A 17,681-nucleotide genomic window follows, 5' to 3' on the forward strand; every position below is an offset into this window, starting at 1 on the left:
TTAAAATGGAGAGGTTTATAATTTATTTACACAAAAATCAACAAAAATAGAAACATCTCTGGAGAAGGAAAGAACCAAAATATTGGCTGGAGGCTGATCAGTCTGTGATAATTAACTCATCCACACCCCAGTCTTCATAGCTCCCGTCCGGTAGGTAACGACGGATGATTATGGGGATCTTGCGTGCTCTGAAGGGAGAACAGAGAGGTGAGCAGAAATGCCAGAGCTTTCGCTGTGCCACTGCAGCAGGCAATGGGAACTGCAGAGCTTAGTGGCTTCAGTAAGCTCATCAGGTTTAACTGAGAGATCTGTGTAGCATCAGTGATTTGGTACTATACAGTAGAGGCAAATCCCAAGAACCTTCTCTTTTGTAGGTGCAAAGCACTGAGCACCCTTAGATTTGAAACAACCACAGACCTACAGAAGGTCAGCTCTCCGCTGCTACTGCAGGAATTGCACCCTGTGATCTGAACTCACTATGAGACAACACCAAGCACCTAACATACATATGGGGGGGGGGGGTGCAGGGGAAGAAAAAAAAAAAAGATCAAGGGATTTGAAGAACAAATCCACTTTTTGCTTGATGGAAGAGTTTTCCCCACAAGATACTACAAAAGTGGCAGAATTCTGAGAGCCTTCACAACAAATTGACACTTGAAGAGTATTCTGCACCCTGAGAATATCAGTGACATTTTAAGGAGGCTATTTGAAATAGGCACTATTCAGGTACCAACATCTGGTACAGCTGGGGCGGAGCACAGCACCTGCTAACAGTGCTTCCAATTAGAAAGCAAGAAAATGCTGAGCACAATTTAACTTAATGGAAGTCGATTTAAGTCAGCAGAATGTAATCAGACAGTCTGGAATCTAACCAGGGCATCAGGTTTCAACCATATCAGACTTTAAATTTCTTTAATGATCACATTCAGGGCTATTGTTTTTCCAGTAGCCAAGCAGCTCCCTCATGCCAAGAATTCCAGAAAGATGAGGATCTTGGGTTCCCCTCACAGAAATAAAGAACACTTGGACTTCGAAGTCAAAGAGGTCAGAGCACTCCTGATCACTAACCATCAACACTTGGCACGAGCAACTAGGATGGGAGAGAGCAGCAGTGGAGAAGTCTCAAGGTGAAAGAGGGGAAGGCAACTGTAGTGCTCACTGTTACTGAGTGAAGACAAAGTTGTCTTGGAATAAGCTGCTAAATGCTGGGACGAGGAGAGCACTGCTGGCTTTATGGAAATCAATACACTCCCCACCAAAGTCTGGGACTTACTTGAGTTCTTTCATGGCAATCAGCAAGGGGTCTGTCTCTCCTTCCAACTCCACCATCACAGGGGCACACATCCTGGGACAGAACATCAACAATCACTTGAGCAAACGCACAGAGAGGGAAGAGGGACAGCCAAGCGCGTGCCTACCCATGTCACCCAGACTACGGCCAGCAAAGCAGGAGGGTGGGACGCCACCTTGGCAAATCTGATTTGCTCTCTTATGCCCTTCAGGAAGCAACTTTCTCCAAGTGGTTATGGACTGAACTTTTACTTGTTCTTGTTGACCCATCCCTCAGCCTCTGCTGACCAGCTGGTGCTGAAGGGCTGGCCAGATCCACACTGTTCTAGTCACCCTCTGCTGTACGTAAATGTGAGGAAAAGAGTGGTTCTAAAATTAATTCACTGAAGAGGGTGGAAACACTGTAAAATGAGCATGCCTCCTACAAATCCAGCACATATCTTACGTCGTGAGTTACTCACACCTTCCAGGCTTTGTTTGGGGGAAAGTGAGGGGCTGGATTTACAATGCACTCTACCTCCAGGAATAAAAAAAAATTAAGCATTTTGCAGAGGGCTGTAACAGCAGAGCAAACACAGGTCATGATATCTGCCCACTAGACAGCGGCAGCAAAGAAAGCTCACGTTATACGTGGACAAGGCCACTGGGGGCTGCTGCTGGCCTAGGTTCAGCACCAAAGGCAGAATACATAGGTGAAGCAGAACCAGGCGCCGGGGTGTTCTGCATTAAAGGCCTGGCACTGGCCCATCTTGTCTCCCCCATTTTTCTGGCCTTCCACCAGCTGAAAGAATGTGCAAAAAATAGCTTCAGAGTGAAGACTGTGCAAAGAATAGTTTTGCAAAGTGATGACTAAGGAAAGATCTGATCACCACCTACGAGCTTCTAAATGATGCAGAGGAAAGGCATCATTTTGAGGGTGAATACAACCAAGACGAAAAACAGATGTGCTTTCAGACAAACCTTGCCACTGTCCAATAATCTCACTCACAAGGCAGTTTTTTCAAAAAGCACTAAACTTTTTGATACATATTATTAAAATAAGTCTAGGTAAGTAAATGGACGAAGTTGAGAGCAGTCAACCTTAAACAGCACTTAAAATAGCACTTAAATGTTATTACCTATTATAAATGAGGCCTTACTATTCCAAATACTCTAAAAAAACTTAAAGCTTGCCACAATGCAACCGCACTTAAAACAGATTTCAGGTTGGTTACTCTGTTCTCAACTCCTACAGCCCTCTGGTATCAACTGAAGATGTTCTGGAGCATCGTTCCCTCCAACATTGGCTTTTGCAAACCAGTTCTGAGCTTCCCAGACCACACTGGCTCCCTTATGAAACCCAGAAACCAGGACCAGCTTGTCACATTCCCTACTCATTTTGCCTGTGACCTCAGAAAGTTTACTGCAGCTGCTGAATGCCCCACTCTCTAGGCACAGGTATCAGAGTCTCAGCCCACGAGAGATACAGACTCTTCACATGCAACGAAGAGCTCCAAGGTCCTGCGCTTCAGTGTTCACCAAGATGGTGACCTGCAAGCTCAGCAGTCATGTAAGGGATTACACGAGATCCAGGAGTTTTTAAGGAAGTAGGAAAGCAGTTTTCACAGGGAAGGGAGAAGCTGCAGCAACCCTCAGGATACGGAGTGAGATACTCACGCAATCTGGAGGGCGCGAGTGCCCAGGACTCTGGCTCTCTCATATTTGGTCATGTAGGGGGTGGTGATCCGCTTCTGGTTTGCCTGCTGCCGCTCACCCGAGGGGAGGATTTCCACGTTCTCCTGTCCCTCCTGGGGAAAGCAAACCAGAGCCCCAGCTCAGCTGCGCCCACCACCGAGGCCTCATGGAGCTGGCAGAGCCCCCGCGGCCTCCCCAGCCCCGCCGACCAGCGACGCGGGCCCGCGGTACCGGCAGAGCCTTGCCTGGGCCGGCCGGCGCGGCGGCCCGCGGGACACCCACCTCCTCCGCGTTCTCCAGGTCCTCCAGGCCTTCATCCTCCTCCACATCGTCGAAGTCGTCCCCGTCAAAGCTGCGGGAGGGACACGCGCGTCGTGGGCCACGCCGGGCCGGTACAGACCGCCCCCGCCACGGGCTGCCCCCCGACCCGGGGCGCGCTACGCCACTGCCTCGCCCTCCCCTCCCACCCCCAGGCCGACCCCGCTCTCACTTGTCCTCGTTGTCAGACATGCTGCCTTCCCGTCGTCTTCCTGCCCGGCGGAAGTAGAAATCACTTCCGGGTGCTGCCGGAAGTGACCCACGGCGCCGTTGCCAGGGAGACGCGCCGCCGGGCGCCCCTCGGTTCCCTCCCGGGGGCGCCGCTCGTCGCTATGGAGACGCCGGAGCGCCGCGGCGTGACGTCAGCGCCGGCGATGGCCGAGCCCGGGGGCGCACCGGGCCGCGGCGGGACCTCGGCGGCGCTGGTGGCGGGAGGCAGCGGCGGTGGTCGCGCTACCGGGCCAGCCCGGTACAGCCCGGGCACCCGGGAGCTGCTGAGAGGTAACGGCGGAGCGGGGCTGGCGCTGGGCCCGGCTGCTCGGCCTCCTCGTTCCCCGCGCACCGCCGGGATCCGGCCTGTCCCGCTGCCCCCCCACCCCCCGTGAAGTGTCCCACCGGGGATCCCCCGGGGCGGGAGCAGGGGAACCGGGCGGGCCCAGCGCTGGTGGCCCCCTCCTGAGCCACCGTCTTCACCCCCTGCGTCCTGTTTTCCAGTGATGATGGAGGAGTCGAAGCTGACGCGTTTGCAGAGGCGATACCTGATGGACTGCGTGAAACGTGAGCAGCGGCGGCGCGAAACGCGGCCCTCTCGCTCTCCCGCCCGGCTGCTGTGTGGAGATGAAGAGCTTTCGCCGCTCGCTGTTCGCCCGCAGCCTGTTTGGGTGGGAGAGCGCTCCGAAACAGCAGCGTGGTGGCTGCTGACACGTGGGGACGTACGGGGCCGAGGTGTCCCCAGGGGTCATCTGGGGAACAAGACGCAATGGCGTCACTGGAACCACGGCCTGTCTTGTGTCAACAACCAGGGGATGACATCTGTGGCACCCGAGGTGCCACAGTGGATCAACAGGCAGATCTGCTGCTGGCAGCAGCCATCCATCCAGGCTCCTCTGTCCGACTGACCATTATTTTTGGGTTTTCTTCCAGGAGGAGATACCCTGCCCGTCCACTGCCACCCTGCATCCAGCAAAGAGCCAGCACCTGCTTTCTCCCCACCAGTTTGTCAGCCAAGCAAGTTTCTGGCTAAACCACATCTCCGACCTGCCAAGGTCTGCCAGGCAGGGGACGCCTACGCCCGAGAGAAATTCAAGCCACAGGCAAGGCGTAAGTCGGTAAACATCGCTAACACATAAATGATGGCAGCCAGTCCCTCTCCCTTACGCTCATCCCCTGCCTGCAACGTCAGTATCAGCAGGGAGCTTCTTAACTGCTCTTCATCCTCATATTTTCTGTCTTCAAAGATGCTTTAAAGAGGGATCTCTGAGGAAACATCTGCCGTAAGCGCTCGCTGACTTCTGCCGGCTGGCTAGGGGCACGTTAGGTGACAGGGACTCGCACAGCCCTTCTGTAAGAAAGGAGCACTGCATAGTTTTCCAGGTTATAAATGTGAATCAAACCTCTGATGTCAGTTTGGTTGGATGTTCACCTCTGGTGCACCTGTGTGGTGCTTGCGCAGTTCAGTCTGGAGCTGGGCTGTTAATGTTCACACTTCCTCTGGCATCATTAGCAGGGAAGTGGTGTGGCCGGGCTCCTCCCTGAGGATACAGGCTGATAATAATTTTTTTCCCTTTGACATTCACAGGAGATTTGGAAAAGGAGAAGCGAAGGCTCCAAAACATCTTAGCAACAGGGAAGGATGTGGTGGAGCACAACACGAAGCAAACCCTGGTTCAGACAAAGGAAGAGGAGATACCTGAGCCTGACCGGTTTGAAGAACGTATGTCTTTACGTACCCTGGAGGAAGGCAGGCGGGAAGCCTGGAAAGCCGGCTCCCTCCAAGGGCTGGGGTGGCAGGCTGTGTTGCCGGTAACCTGAAGCCTGTTGCGGAAGGAGGCACAAAGCCCAGTTTCCAAGAGAAAGGCCTCGCTGCTGTGATGCTGTGATCCAGCCGTCCTCACAGCGGTTTGCTGGCAGATTCAAGCTCCCTGGGCTGCCCACACAAAATGAACTCCACTGGCAAGGGAACACCCTGGGGAACGTGCAGGGCGACCTGGGCAGGAAGCCCAGGTACTGCGGGTCCTTTTTCCAGCCCACATAACTCAACATAGACCAGGACGCTTGCCAGCCTGACCGTGGTTTGGGCTCTGTTTTCTTTCACTCCAAGATCAGAGCAGTTATGCTAGCAAAGCTTAAATGTGGTGCAGAATTTTAACCAGGGGTAGACTTTGGCCTACAGAGTACTCTGCGATGGCAAACTCTGCCTAATACCTCTCTGTGCTTGAATCTTCAACGTGCGTGTAGACCCCAGCCCTTCGCTAGCCAGGCAGCACAAAGATGGGCGATGCTAGAGTAACGTGTATAGAAAGGGTGCTTTGGTCCCTGGCTTCATGCGTGCTCCAAAACGTGTCGCAAGCTGAGCGTTGTCCTTGACGCATCTGAAATACCCACGTGAACCTCAGTGGCTTTAAGCAGGTTCTGTCTCCATCCACAGACTGGTTAAATTGCCCACAAGCAGCAGAGAATTGTCTGTACAAAAAAAAACCTAGGAAGTTACTACTCCTGCAAGATGGGGAGCAGTGAGAAGCTGGGCAGGAGGGACGTTTCCCCTTGCGTAAGGGACTACTGAGGTATTTTGATGACACGAGCAAGACGAGTGTCACAGCAGACATCACCCTTCCCCTGGTGGGACTGCTGTTCAAGCAGAGCTAGGAAATCGGGGGTTCAGATTGAGACAGAAACGTGTTTTCTTGCTTTTTGTCTGAATCCACAGTGTTTTCTCTTATCCATCAGTGGTGAATGAAATTCAGGAGAGGAAGGAGTTCCTGGCAGAGATGGAAGCTCTGGGACAGGGCAAGAAGTATCAAAGGATTGTCCTCACTGAAATCTCACAGGTACGTGAGGGTCCTGGCGGCACTGGCCATACAGTGCGTGGAGGGAAGCCCTAACATCAGAAACCTTAAAGCGGAGTCTGCTCTGATACCTGAGCGGGGAAGGGGGCAGAGGACTGAGTGTTCCCCTTCACAGCACGGGACAGGCGTGAATTGGGGAATGGGGGACAGAAGTTTCCAGCCTTTCTTTCCACCTCTGCATGTAACTTAATCAGGGAAACAGAACATTTGTTCTTAGGGTTGACAAAAAATGGGGGAAAAAAAAAAAGCTGTCAGCTTTCTCCCTGCTCAGCACTTCCCCTTTGTCCTGTGCAGAAAATGCGTGAGATGGAGATCATCGACAAGAAGAGATGTGAGGAAATGAGAGAGAGCACAACAAAAGACTTCCCTGCTGGGAACAAATCTGATCCCCACGACTAGGCCAAGGGGAAAAACACAAGTGCAATTTGTTCCCACCTCTTCTTCCCAGACTCTCAGCATCGGAGTCTGAAGGGCTGGTCTGTGCCTGTGCCTGAAGAGGGACCAGCACCGCCTGTTGCCTACAGCCAGAAGGCAGGAGCAATTTGTACCTGACTGGTAACAGAAGCAAGCTGTTGTAAAATCCTACCCACGCACTGGATCCCTTCTTGCTCAACAATATTAAAGAGATGAAAACACACAGCAGCAGCTACCAAAACACAACAAAGCAGAACCTCTTTTTGCCTATGCAATGCCTCAGAGTACAGCAATCCATAGATAAAAATGTCCTTCCTTTCCATCCACCCAGAGGTGGAGGTTTCCTGTGACAGCACAACCCTAACATGCGTGTTGCCACCCACATTTACGACCCACTCCTGTCCCCACAACTCTGGGAATGGTTGTGCTGGCAGACGGCGGGGAGGAAGATGCAGCCACGCGGCCTTGCGCAAACACGAGCCTCCGGCATTGCTGCAGGTCAGCAGTTGTGTGCATCAGCAAACTTCTCAGCGACAGCTGAACTGGGCAGGCGACCAGGAAGACAGCTGCGCTGAGGAGGGAGAGGGGATTTCAGTCCAGCGCCTGCTGCTCTTTGCTGCGGTCTTACTGTGGTTTTTTGGTTCCTGAAAGCATGGTATGCAGCACAGCCACCGGTCTCCCACAGAGCCTGGAAATGGCTGCTTGCTCACCTCACGCATAACCCCACCTCTGTCCTCCAGCAGGCTGAAGCCCGATGCCCTGTTATTCTTGCGCAAATCCAGCATAAAGTCCGCCTCCCAGTTTCCTTAAGATCCCATCATCTGCTTCTTAGCAATACTCTTCTCAGCCACTCCCCGAAGCCAGGCAGCATGCCCTGTCCCCGGGACAGAGCAAGTGCACAAAGGAATCGGAAACCTAAGCCGCAACCGGTTTTTAAATCCAATGTTTCTTTTATTTCTGTTCAGGTGAATGGAAGTCACGGAGTTAGTACAGTATAATTTACAAATCAGAGTTCAGACCGGGCGCGAGGCCAAGGGGTGTCAGGCTGCAGCGATCCCGATGGCCTTTGGCAACACTGACGTGACAACAGGCTTTAAAGTGGATTTGTTTCTCCTCGGAGAAGACTTGTGCTTTGGGATCTCCCCTCCCCTCATCAGCCTGCTGGGGTATGGCAAGAGCGAGATGGCGTCACCAGCCTGGGGCTGAGTTTGCCACCTGCCAGCCATGGGAGCCACGCTGGGATGGAGGAGGGGCTTTGGGTCCCTCAGGTTTTGGGAAACGAGGATCCCTTTTCCAGAATGCTATGCCAGCCACCTTGCAAGGCACTGCTCTGAGAGCATTTTGGCTAAAGCCTGTTTGGTTTTTAGAAGGGACTGCAGCAGTTTGCTGGGGGCTGATTGCGTCTAATTTGCTCATGAGAAGGCATGACGAACAGCTGACTGACCAAACACCCATGAAACTCTAATTCAGACTGATCCAACAATTCAATAAATAGCTCCTCGCCTCGGAGGAGAAGGCAGGAAACAAAAATGGAAGGAAGAAGGGATGGTTGGAAGAACACCACCCCCCCAGTCCCTCCTCCAATGTACACACACGCACACACACACGACAAATAAAATAAGGGGTTTAAAAAGTTTTAGGGCGAGTTTGAATTCATCTAGTAAAGGAAGTGTAAAAAATAACCAGCCAGCCCCTGCACACTTTTAAAAGTATACACAGATGAAGCCGGGTAAAGGTCAGTTGTGCCCGTGCCTCTCCCCAGCTGCTCAAGGGCGGCACTGGTGAGCAGGGGCACAAGCTTAGTGCCCCTTGCCGGCACTGAGTCAGTCTTGAGCTTTTCTGCCCTTGCCTGGAAAAGGAACGTTCCTCCTCCCACTGAAGGCAGCGGAGTCAGCGGTGCTTAGCAGCAGTGGGGGGGTAAGATGTCCTGAGTAGGGCGCGTGAGCTATGTCCTAGCATCTGTACACCATCCCCTTGGGTCCTCTCAGCCCTGGCGCTCGAGGGAGGGGACAGCTCAAAATAAATAGGGCACCAGTTATTTTTTTGGCTATGGCTCTAGAGCCTTGTGATGCAAGCGTGTTTTCTTAACATTTTAGTTTAGGCCCAGTAAAACCCAAAGAATCTCGATTCTAATGCCAGATTTTTCTCCCAAAGTTAAAAATGGGACAGGAAGGAGAAAAGAATGGGTGGGCAGGGAGGGACAGGCAGGCCCAGTCCCCTCCTGGCAGAGGTCAGAGGCACGTGGAAGTGTCACAGTTAGAGCGGGAGAAGGGACGGGGGGCAGTTAGTGCAAGTTTTCCCGCAAACACCAAACTCCTTGGCTTGCTTCTCAGTTAATAACAAGAACACCAATGGGCTAACATATCCGAAAAGCAAATCCATCTTCTCCTCACCTTGTTAGCAAGGCTTCACAGAGGGGACGGTCAGGCTCCTCCACAGCCTCGGGAAGAGGAGCGCTTTGGTTGGACTTCCCTACTCCGGGCAGAGGGCTGGCGTCTCTCCGGGGCAGCAGCTCCGGTGGCTGGGGAGGGAGCGGGGGGAGAGGCGAGGGGAGTGGAGAGAGACAAGCCCCCCCATTCCTGGCAGGCATCCCAGCCAGCTGCAGGGAAGCCAGGGCAGTCGGGCAGCAGATCCCTCCCACTGCTGGTGTTGCCCTTCTCTAGCTTTTCTCCTTGGGTGATTTGCTCTTGGAGTCATGCTTGTTGCCCAGCAGCTTAAGCACCTTCATGGGTTTGAACTTGCCTTTCTTCTTGCTCTCGGTCTCCGCCTCCTTGTGAAATTCTGGGGTTGCAAAGGGAGGTTGTTACTGCGGGATGCCCACGATTGTACACACACATGCACGACAACAGAGGCAAGGGTGAGAGCCATGAATCAAAGCCCTCCACTGTATGCACACTTCTCTCTGTGGTAAGAGCGGTGTGCAGCAGAACTGTGCCCCAAACATTAACAGCCTTACAGGAAAGTCTCCAGAGTCTACACAGAATAGATTCAATCTCTGCTTCTGCACACGGTTTCATGAACGGCTTATGCTGCCCCTCACTGGGGTCAGCAGGGAAACCATCGCTCAAAAAAATCTTCCCGACTGTTTCTTACCTTTCCTTTTAATCATGGCTTCCAACATTTTATCCTCCTCCTCTTCTCTGAAAGAAAGAATGGGAAATAGGTCAGCAATTCAGCCCTGAAAACAGCTGCTGTATTGTTTAAGGCTAGAGAACCTCCTACTAATAAGCCATGGAGGGGCATATCCATCACTGTCTTCTGAGCATTTGCTCCCAGCAGGATAAATCCCATGTGCTGCAAGTACTGCCCCATCTTTCCCACACAAGGCACTCAAATAGACAAGAATTGAGAAGCCTGGGAAAGACGTCAGCCACAGGGACATCTTGGGACACCCCCACGAGCTGCTCATGTGGCACTGAGTCAGACAGGCTACACTTTTCCCCTCTCCCCCAGCCCACCCCACTCACCTCTGCCGGTCCTCGTCCAGGCAGTTCACAATGGCGTTCCTCTGCTCAATGATGGTCACCAGCTCCTGCATCAGCACCTTCTCCCTCCCTCGGTCCTCGTCAGTCCAGTCCTTCTCTACCCAGCCAAACCCCGAGGAAGAACAGGGAATTAAATGGCGGAAGGAGCTCTGAAATTCAGAGCTGTGGGGCAGAGATCCCCTGGCACGATCCCCTGCTACCCTGCCATACTGCAGGGCCAGCTGGGCTAGCGGTGCTGTGGAGGGAGAGCTCTGCAGGTGGCATCCCATGGGGACAAAAGAAGGACATCCCTGCACAAGACTGGGGCATGCAATGAGATGGGGCACAGCACGACAGCCCTAAAGATTCGTCCCTCTGCCTGAGACCCACCAAGACGGAGCAGGGATGAAGCCCAGGGGGGAAACGGATGTAACTGCACCCAGAGCCATGCGTTACCTGGCTTGTTGAGGAGGCAACGCAGTTCATACTCTACGTCCGACTGCCGCTGCTCCAGGTTCTGCTGCTTGAAGCTGCAAGGGAAGAGGGCACTGCCAGGAACCACTGCAAGGCTCCAGAGAGGCAGAACATTGTCCCAAAGTATTGGGTGAGCTTGGAAAGAACCACCGAGATGCTGGTCTTATCCTGTCCAGCCAAAAGGACAGGGAGCTGAGCGCCAGCGGGGATCAGCACTGGCTGCTCAAGGCCTTCCTGGAGGACATGCTGCAGGGGCTCTGGTGACTTGCAGTGGGTCAGTTCTGAGTGTGTTTGGACACACACTCACCCTCTTTCCCTCCTTTCTCCAGCCAAGGAGGCCATGTCCAGCTCTCCCCTGGAAGCCCAGTTTCGGGAGAGCTGAGACAGAGCTCCTCGCAAGAGCATCAGTGCCTCCCCACACACTTGCGCACACTTACATGTAGATGAGCTCTGATTCGTGGCGCACCAGCACGTGCTTCTCGTGGATGAGTTTGAACCAGTCCACGAGCAGGCTGTCCTCAGGGCTGTCTGCCAAGCAAAGGGACAATTCAGAAACATCCCCAGCCCTGCAGGACCCCATCACTCTGCAGCAGGACAGGCTCTGCCAAGCCAGGAGAGGGGCACTGGGCCAGATTCAACCTGACCTCAGCCTGTTCCTGAGCCCCAGAGAGACCTCATCTCTTGTCCCATTTGTTTCCACTCTAGGGACATCTCCATGTCCAGGCTGTATGGCTGTGACCATCCTTGAAGCCCAGCACAGCCCCTTGTGCTCTTCCAACCCCAGCATCAACAGGGACTAAGTCACCACTGCTGACTCCTTGGCTGAACATAGGGCAGCCCTAGGGTCCATCCTGCCCCACACCCAGACAGCCCACCCTGCATACCATTCTCAGCACTGCGAAGTTTTTGCTCCAAGGCCACTCCACGGTGCTCCAGCTGGTCCAGCTGGTGCTCGATGGCATCCATCTCCCCATAGATGTCTTCCTCAGGGATGTACTGATCTGTCTGCACCTGCCAAACCACAAGGCAGGGACTTCCATTACCATCAACCTCCAGTTTCCAGGGGTAACTCTAAGACTGATCAACACTAAAAGGGGTGGGAGGACAACAGAACGCTCCACCTAAGCGTGGATCTGAAATCCCTGCTGCTCTCTGGAGCAAAGGGAGACCACAGTGCTGCCATCAACGGGGTCTAGCCTAGACAGCATCCTCCCCAGCCACAGTCACCTGTGCAACCCCTACCCACACATGCATCAGCTATGACCCTGGGGGATAGTACAGAGCTGGCTTTTGCTCCCCTGCTCCTCAGAGCCCTTTTACCTTGCGTTTGATCAGTGGGAAGCCGTGACCCGGTGCAGGAGGACGCACTGGCTTGGAGCCCTTGGGAGGTTTCTTTGCAGAGGGAGAGGCAGCAGGAGATGGCTTCCGGTTGAAGGGGTTCTCTTTGCAGGAAGACTGGAGCAGCAGGACAAAAGGAGATAGGTGAGGATCTGGGAAAGGGAAGGGATATAGCATCCCAACAGCTGGGAGTGAGCAGACAGGGCAGTCCTAGGGTTTGTCCTGGCCCACACCCTCCTAGAAGAGGAACACAGCATGGATCTCCACCAACAGCCCAGCCATGAGACAAAAAAAACAGCCATGCTCCTATTCGGCATCAGTTCCCCAGCTTCTAACAAGCATGCTGAACTATTTTCCTTCATGGTTCCTTTTCTATTTGCTCTGAGCACACGACATCCTGCCTCTTCTCTAGCACATGGGGCAAGCAGAGTATGAGCAGAGCCACCATTTAAGGAGCACATGCCTGAGGCTTGCTTCCAGGGGGTCACACACCAAATCTAAAGGGCAAGCCTGGATTCATGGTCTCCACTGTGACTGAGTGATGGACTGGGAAGAAAAATGTCTGATTTGGATGGGAGGAAAGTCACTATCTCACCTTCAGCTGTGGCTTGGGCGAGGAGGGGGTCTTAGGGCTCCCAGAACCCCCATCTGAAGCCATGAGGATGGGTGTAGGGCTAGCCCCAGCAGGAGGCTTGGGGGGCAGTCGGCTGGGGCTGGTCTTCAAGCTGCCGGTGGAGACGCTCCTGCTGGCATGTGGGGTGGTGGGCTGCGCCTCCCCGCTGAAGCTGGCCAGCTCGCTGGAGGAGGAGAAGGAGGAGTTGGTGGAGAGGCTGGCTGGGGCAGCAGGGCTTTCGCTGGAGGAGATGCTGGCCAGAGGCACATCAGTGCTAGAGGTCTTGGTGGCTGTCGGCGTGTGGACAGTGGGCTCGGAGGAGCTTTTGGGCAATGAGGCCTCATCGGTGTCACCCAGCACTTTGGCTGAACTCTCAGAGTTGATGCTCTCGAGGCTGAGGGCTGGAGATGGGGTTGAGGATGATGGCTCAGAATGTGACAGCCTGGAGATGGGGTGGTGGGCTGCAAAGCAAAGGGAGAGCTCAGGCTGGAAAGGAGGGGGCCAGCCAGGAGAGAAGCAGAAAGTCGTATATACTGGGGGCAGGGGTGAGTGCAAAGGGAACCAGTGTCTGTCTGTCTTCAGAAAAGACAGAAGGGACCCTCCAGTGCAAAGGTCTTGCCTGCAAACGCTGTGCTTCAGTGGGCAGAGTGGATGTGGGTTGCACAAGTCCCTGCACAACCATCACTGCATAAAGGCCTGGCCTGCCCAGGGCAGAGGTGCCCTGGGAAGGGGGAGCCTCCAAGGGGCCGCACAGGGGTTGCAGAGGAGGGATAAGAGAGTCGGGGGGAGGCTCACCTAGCAGGGAAGCACTGGGGGCTCGTGGAGCTGGCCGCTTCTTCGCCTTTGGGCTGCTGGTGGGAGTGATGCCATACCAAGGGTGGAGAGGCTTGGCAGCAGTCTCACTCTGCTCTTGCTCAGGCATGCTCTTTTGGGCGGCAGCACTCTCCTCTTCCTCCTCGTCCTCCTCCTCAAAGGGGTTGTATGGTTTGGGGTCTGTGGCATCAGACCTGCTCTCCTCACTCCTGGCTTTCCCCACCTCCTCTCCATCCTCCTCCTCCGAAGTCCTACTTGGAGTCTCATGGCTGCTGCCTGGAGGAGGAGGGGGAGCTGGCTTCTTCTTGGGCTCTGCTTGCACTAAGGCCATCCATGGCGGGTCCTTGGCTCTCGCAGCAGTTCCAGCACTGGGAGAAGAGAAAGAGTCATGGAAGAGCAGAGACGAGCTGGGATGGTGAGGCACAGGAGAAGGACTCAGCCCTCAGGGGAAAGGACGGATGGAACAGGATGTCTCCCATGCAGAAGCAGCTTTCTCATTCAAGGGTGGCCCTAGCCCTCCCCAGACACAAAGTGTCTCATCCTCTGTGAGCAAACCTACAGCCTGCCTGAGTTGCCTGCTGGGGTCAGCATTTTGGCTTCTGAATATTACAGCAGTGCTAAAGACTCAGCTTTATGGGCACAGCTGTTCTTCCCTCCCTAACACCATTCCTATACCCAGCTCTTCTCCTCAGGCTGAAAACGGATGGGAAGCTGAGATCAGATACCTGCTCTCTGTGGTCACACTCCCTTCCTACATTTCAGAGGGCTGTCTGTCACCTTATCATCCGACTATACTCGCTAACTCCTGCAGCGGAAAGTGCCGCTGTTCCTCTAGGGGCACAGCCCACCGCAAGCGTGGACCACAGCTCAGTGAATCACTGCTCCTCAGGAAAGTGGCCACCACTTGCTGCATGCACCCATTCCTTGGCCATAGTGAATGAGAGGTTGCACAAGCAGGCCAAGCAGTCCTAAGAGCAAGCAAGAATGAATCAACACCAGCAGGCTGCTGGGTAAGAGCCCAGGAGGTGTAAAGGTTGCAGCCAGGCACTCATAGTGTTCCTGCACTAGACCTTTCCTGGGACAAACCCTCCACAGGGCACGAGCACCCAGAAGCACGGCCATTTCAGAAGGCACTTAGCAGTCTGCACATGCCACAGAAACACCCTTCTGAAGGCCCCAAACTCTTTACAGACCCTAAAAGACAAAGACTCTGGGAGATATGGACAAACACTGTCAGTCTGACTGCGCTGGGCTGGCACCTGTTAGGTAAGGGAAGGGACCTGATCATAGCCTACGTCCTCCTAAGAGCAGATGCTGATGGAGGTGGGAAAGGAGACTCCAGCTGAGCCATTCCCACAGCCCCACCTTGCTACGGGGTTTGCAGGTGATCTGTGAACAGAAGGACGTACCGATCAGAGGAGCAGGGTCTCCCTCGGGGTTTTGGGACAGGGGGGCTGGGTTCAGGTACCCTACCTAGAAAAACACAGGGTCAGACTGTCACAACACCAAAATGACACGAAGAAAGAGGTTAAATCAACAAAAGGTTCCTCTTACACATCTCCCCATAGGAGGCTGGCTATTCCCACTCTCTGAAGACCTCATGATGCTTCTCCCACAGTCGGTGCAGCCCAGCAACCCCAAACATCCCCTTTGCTTTTCCATCCCCACCTCAAGAGCTGCACCTGGAGAACCAACCCGCTCCTCTGTCCCCACACCTGTGAATTGCTCTAGCACTGCCACCTTTCCTCCATACTGGCAGCACTCCCTGGAGAGCTCTGGAGAAACAGAAGGGAGCAGGCAGGCATGAAACCTAGCGCTGCTCTCCCCGCTACGGCGATGGCTGGCAATCAAAGGCTTGGTGCCTGAGATTTATTCAGAGGCAGAAGGGCATCACGCTGCAGAGAGGGAATGAAATTCATCCAGCCTGCAGCCAACCACTTCGGCTGCTGGGGAGGTGGAGGGTAACCCCTGTCATGACTGCGCTCTCTTACCGTTCACCATGCCAGGTCCACACTCGCTGCCCTCGCCCTGGATAGTGGACCTGGGCCTGGGGACAGGGTGAGAGGTCGGAGGGGGGAGGGCTGATGCATCAGTGGCCCTTCTTGGGGCAGGAGTAGGCCGTGTGTCTCTGAGCCGTCCATCCAGTGAGCTGGCTTTGTCCTGAGTGAGCACTGTGGGCTTGCTGGGAAGGGGAGGTCTGGGAGGAGTTTGGGAGACAGGCGCCCTGCTGCCTGCATGAGCAGGAGGCATCGCTGTCTCTGTTTTGCTGGGCGTGCTGTCCTTCTCCGCTAGCCCCTCTGCAGGCATCTGGGTCTCTGCCGTGCTCTCCAGTGAGTCTTGGTCATCCTTCCCCACCTCTGCTCCTGTGGGGAGGGGGTTCTCACCCACACTGCCAGCCTCAGTTTCAGTTTTTAGCTCTGGCGACCATCGGTCTGGACTGGGTCTCCTCTCTGCCTTCCCACTCAAGGCCAATTTACCACGATGCTGCGTGCAGACAAAAGTCCCTGCCTCTGACCCGGGCTTGTACGACCCTGGGAGCAGCGTGCTGGAGCACTCCTTACACCTGTCAACGAGAAGGGAGAGCCCTGTGAGATGAGGAACACCATCCTACCCTCAAGAAAGACAAGGCACCACCTGGGAGATCATTGAAGGGCCGTGGAGCTAGTTCCCATGCCTGCTACTGAATCCTAGGGCAGTCATGGGGAAGTCATTCAGGAAAGGAGAAGAACAGAGAAACGTCACCAGACCACTGCGTGAACCCATGGGGAGTTCACAACTCAAATACTGCATGCATTTGGGTTCCTCCTTCAACTTGGAAAGGATTTAATAGATATGGAAGGGCAACAGTTGGTACTGGGATACGGCATGGTATCCAGACCTGGAAAAGTAGAAACCAACAGTTTTCCTGGAAAAGCTGCAGCTGGTGGGGGACAGGAGAGAGACCTACAAGATCAGAGGTGGCCCTGGGAGGGGGAGAAAGATCAGTCACTCACAGACGTAAAAAACAGGGAGTATCAACTGGAATTAGGGAGCAGCTGGTTCAGGACTGGCACAGGGAGTCTACAGGCTGCCTTGCGGGGGCCCAGGGTCCAGGCGGGTTAAAGGACCGTCAGATACATTTGTGGAAGGAAAAATGTAAAACAAAACTCTTCAAACTGAGTAGTAAATAAAATGACACCACTTCCAACTCAGAAATTCCCTACACTGGAGGCTTGAAGAGTAGTCAGAAGCAGCAGCATACAAGCATAGCCTGGTCTCATGCTCACTCTCACTGGTGCTGACTATGGCCTCCACACCAGGGTCATGGCATTCAGCTGGAAAGATGAGGGAACAACGCAGTAAAGTTCTTACACCCTGCCTTGCCTATTGAAACTGAGCTAACAGCCTTCTCATCCTTCATTCTCTTGGATCACACCTCCTTGGATCATCCACTCCTTCCCCACTGAGCCTTTGAATCCTCCCCAGTGAAGCCCTCCAGGCACAAGCATAATATGCAGCACTGGGAACCCAGTCAGCCCTTTTCCACCTGCAAAGGGAGGCGGAGAGCATACACAGAAGACAGCCAAGGGCAAGGGGCTGATCAAGCATTCCCATGAAAACCAAACTTGTTTCTTCTTGTCTGAATACCTGGCACTCGCAGTAGCTGGCTGCCCTACACTGCAAGCAGATAATCCTGCTGAGGAATTCTGTTCTGGGTGTCCAGTTGACTGGGATTTCCTTTGAAATGCAGAGCAGAAGTGTGAGGATGCAGGGGCTCTAGAGAAAACGGGTATGATGAAATGAAGAGGTGAAAAGTTTGAACAAGAGGAGAAAGAGGTTTGTTCTGGTTTTATCTGCATCAACCCACAGAAGATGCTGCCACAGGATGACAGGATGTTCCTGACCAAATAGCATCCATGAATCAGCGGTGGGGATGGGCGGGGATAAACAAGAAAGGCATAAGGAGGCAAAATGCTTGGGATAAAATTAATAAAATTACAGGGATCTCACTGCTCAGTTTGAAGGGCCATGAACTGTGCCAAAGCAGACACAGCACCTCTCCTATTCCTGGCTCATGAACAATGCTGCACCTGCACCCGAAAGCTCCTGCTTTTGCCCCAGCTGCCGATGGGAAGCTCAGCTCCCCTCCTGCAACACTGTTTCTATGACACATCCCTGGCTGGCTGAGGCAGGAACTGTTTATACAGGTGAATGAGGCCTCCTCTGTCTTCCCAGTGT

General features: G+C 54.0%; 3 protein-coding genes across 6 annotated transcripts in view; 1 reads left to right on the forward strand and 2 right to left on the reverse strand.

Moving 5' to 3' along the window:
* On the reverse strand, window positions 1-3,567 carry POLR2F (RNA polymerase II, I and III subunit F). The gene is made up of 5 exons (XM_086753174.1): window positions 3,455-3,567; window positions 3,247-3,316; window positions 2,947-3,077; window positions 1,274-1,345; window positions 1-188 (listed from the first exon to the last, which is right to left on the reverse strand). Exons 1-5 carry the CDS (start codon window positions 3,472-3,474, stop codon window positions 98-100), a joined length of 384 nt encoding a protein of 127 aa, XP_086609300.1. The 5' UTR covers window positions 3,475-3,567; the 3' UTR covers window positions 1-97.
* Window positions 3,523-8,749, forward strand: C1H22orf23 (chromosome 1 C22orf23 homolog). The gene is made up of 6 exons (XM_086753161.1): window positions 3,523-3,783; window positions 3,997-4,059; window positions 4,426-4,602; window positions 5,081-5,215; window positions 6,229-6,329; window positions 6,642-8,749. Exons 1-6 carry the CDS (start codon window positions 3,615-3,617, stop codon window positions 6,744-6,746), a joined length of 750 nt encoding a protein of 249 aa, XP_086609287.1. The 5' UTR covers window positions 3,523-3,614; the 3' UTR covers window positions 6,747-8,749.
* The window catches only part of MICALL1 (MICAL like 1), a 22,522-nt gene continuing 13,586 nt past the window's right edge, over window positions 8,746-17,681 (reverse strand). For 3 of the 4 annotated variants that reach the window (XM_086753136.1, XM_086753120.1, XM_086753143.1), the window contains 11 exons: window positions 15,455-16,026; window positions 14,873-14,936; window positions 13,446-13,831; window positions 12,633-13,111; window positions 12,020-12,154; window positions 11,584-11,710; window positions 11,137-11,227; window positions 10,682-10,755; window positions 10,229-10,343; window positions 9,855-9,901; window positions 8,746-9,542 (listed from right to left, as the gene is read on the reverse strand). In XM_086753136.1, the coding sequence (XP_086609262.1) occupies window positions 9,421-9,542; window positions 9,855-9,901; window positions 10,229-10,343; window positions 10,682-10,755; window positions 11,137-11,227; window positions 11,584-11,710; window positions 12,020-12,154; window positions 12,633-13,111; window positions 13,446-13,831; window positions 14,873-14,936; window positions 15,455-16,026 (2,212 nt within the window). In that variant the 3' untranslated portion in view covers window positions 8,746-9,420. The remainder of the gene's footprint in view (window positions 9,543-9,854; window positions 9,902-10,228; window positions 10,344-10,681; window positions 10,756-11,136; window positions 11,228-11,583; window positions 11,711-12,019; window positions 12,155-12,632; window positions 13,112-13,445; window positions 13,832-14,872; window positions 14,937-15,454; window positions 16,027-17,681) is intronic. The other variant, XM_086753128.1, reaches the window with a different exon arrangement.

The sequence above is a fragment of the Chlamydotis macqueenii genome, chromosome 1 (genome assembly GCF_036417535.1).
Source record: "Chlamydotis macqueenii isolate bChlMac1 chromosome 1, bChlMac1.mat, whole genome shotgun sequence".
NCBI classification, from domain to species: domain Eukaryota; kingdom Metazoa; phylum Chordata; class Aves; order Otidiformes; family Otididae; genus Chlamydotis; species Chlamydotis macqueenii.

Bases quoted from the DNA above. Each gene is read 5' to 3' on its own strand.
- C1H22orf23 (XM_086753161.1), top strand. From the start codon at position 3,615: ATGGAGACGCCGGAGCGCCGCGGCGTGACGTCAGCGCCGGCGATGGCC. The intron at 4,603-5,080 runs GTAAGTCGGTAA...TGACATTCACAG, and splicing joins ATTCAAGCCACAGGCAAGGC to GAGATTTGGAAAAGGAGAAG. The intron at 5,216-6,228 runs GTATGTCTTTAC...CTTATCCATCAG, and splicing joins GCCTGACCGGTTTGAAGAAC to TGGTGAATGAAATTCAGGAG.
- POLR2F (XM_086753174.1), bottom strand. From the start codon at position 3,474: ATGTCTGACAACGAGGACAA. The intron at 3,317-3,454 runs GTGAGAGCGGGG...TCCCTCCCGCAG, and splicing joins ATGTCTGACAACGAGGACAA to CTTTGACGGGGACGACTTCG. The intron at 3,078-3,246 runs GTGGGTGTCCCG...TGCTTTCCCCAG, and splicing joins ACCTGGAGAACGCGGAGGAG to GAGGGACAGGAGAACGTGGA.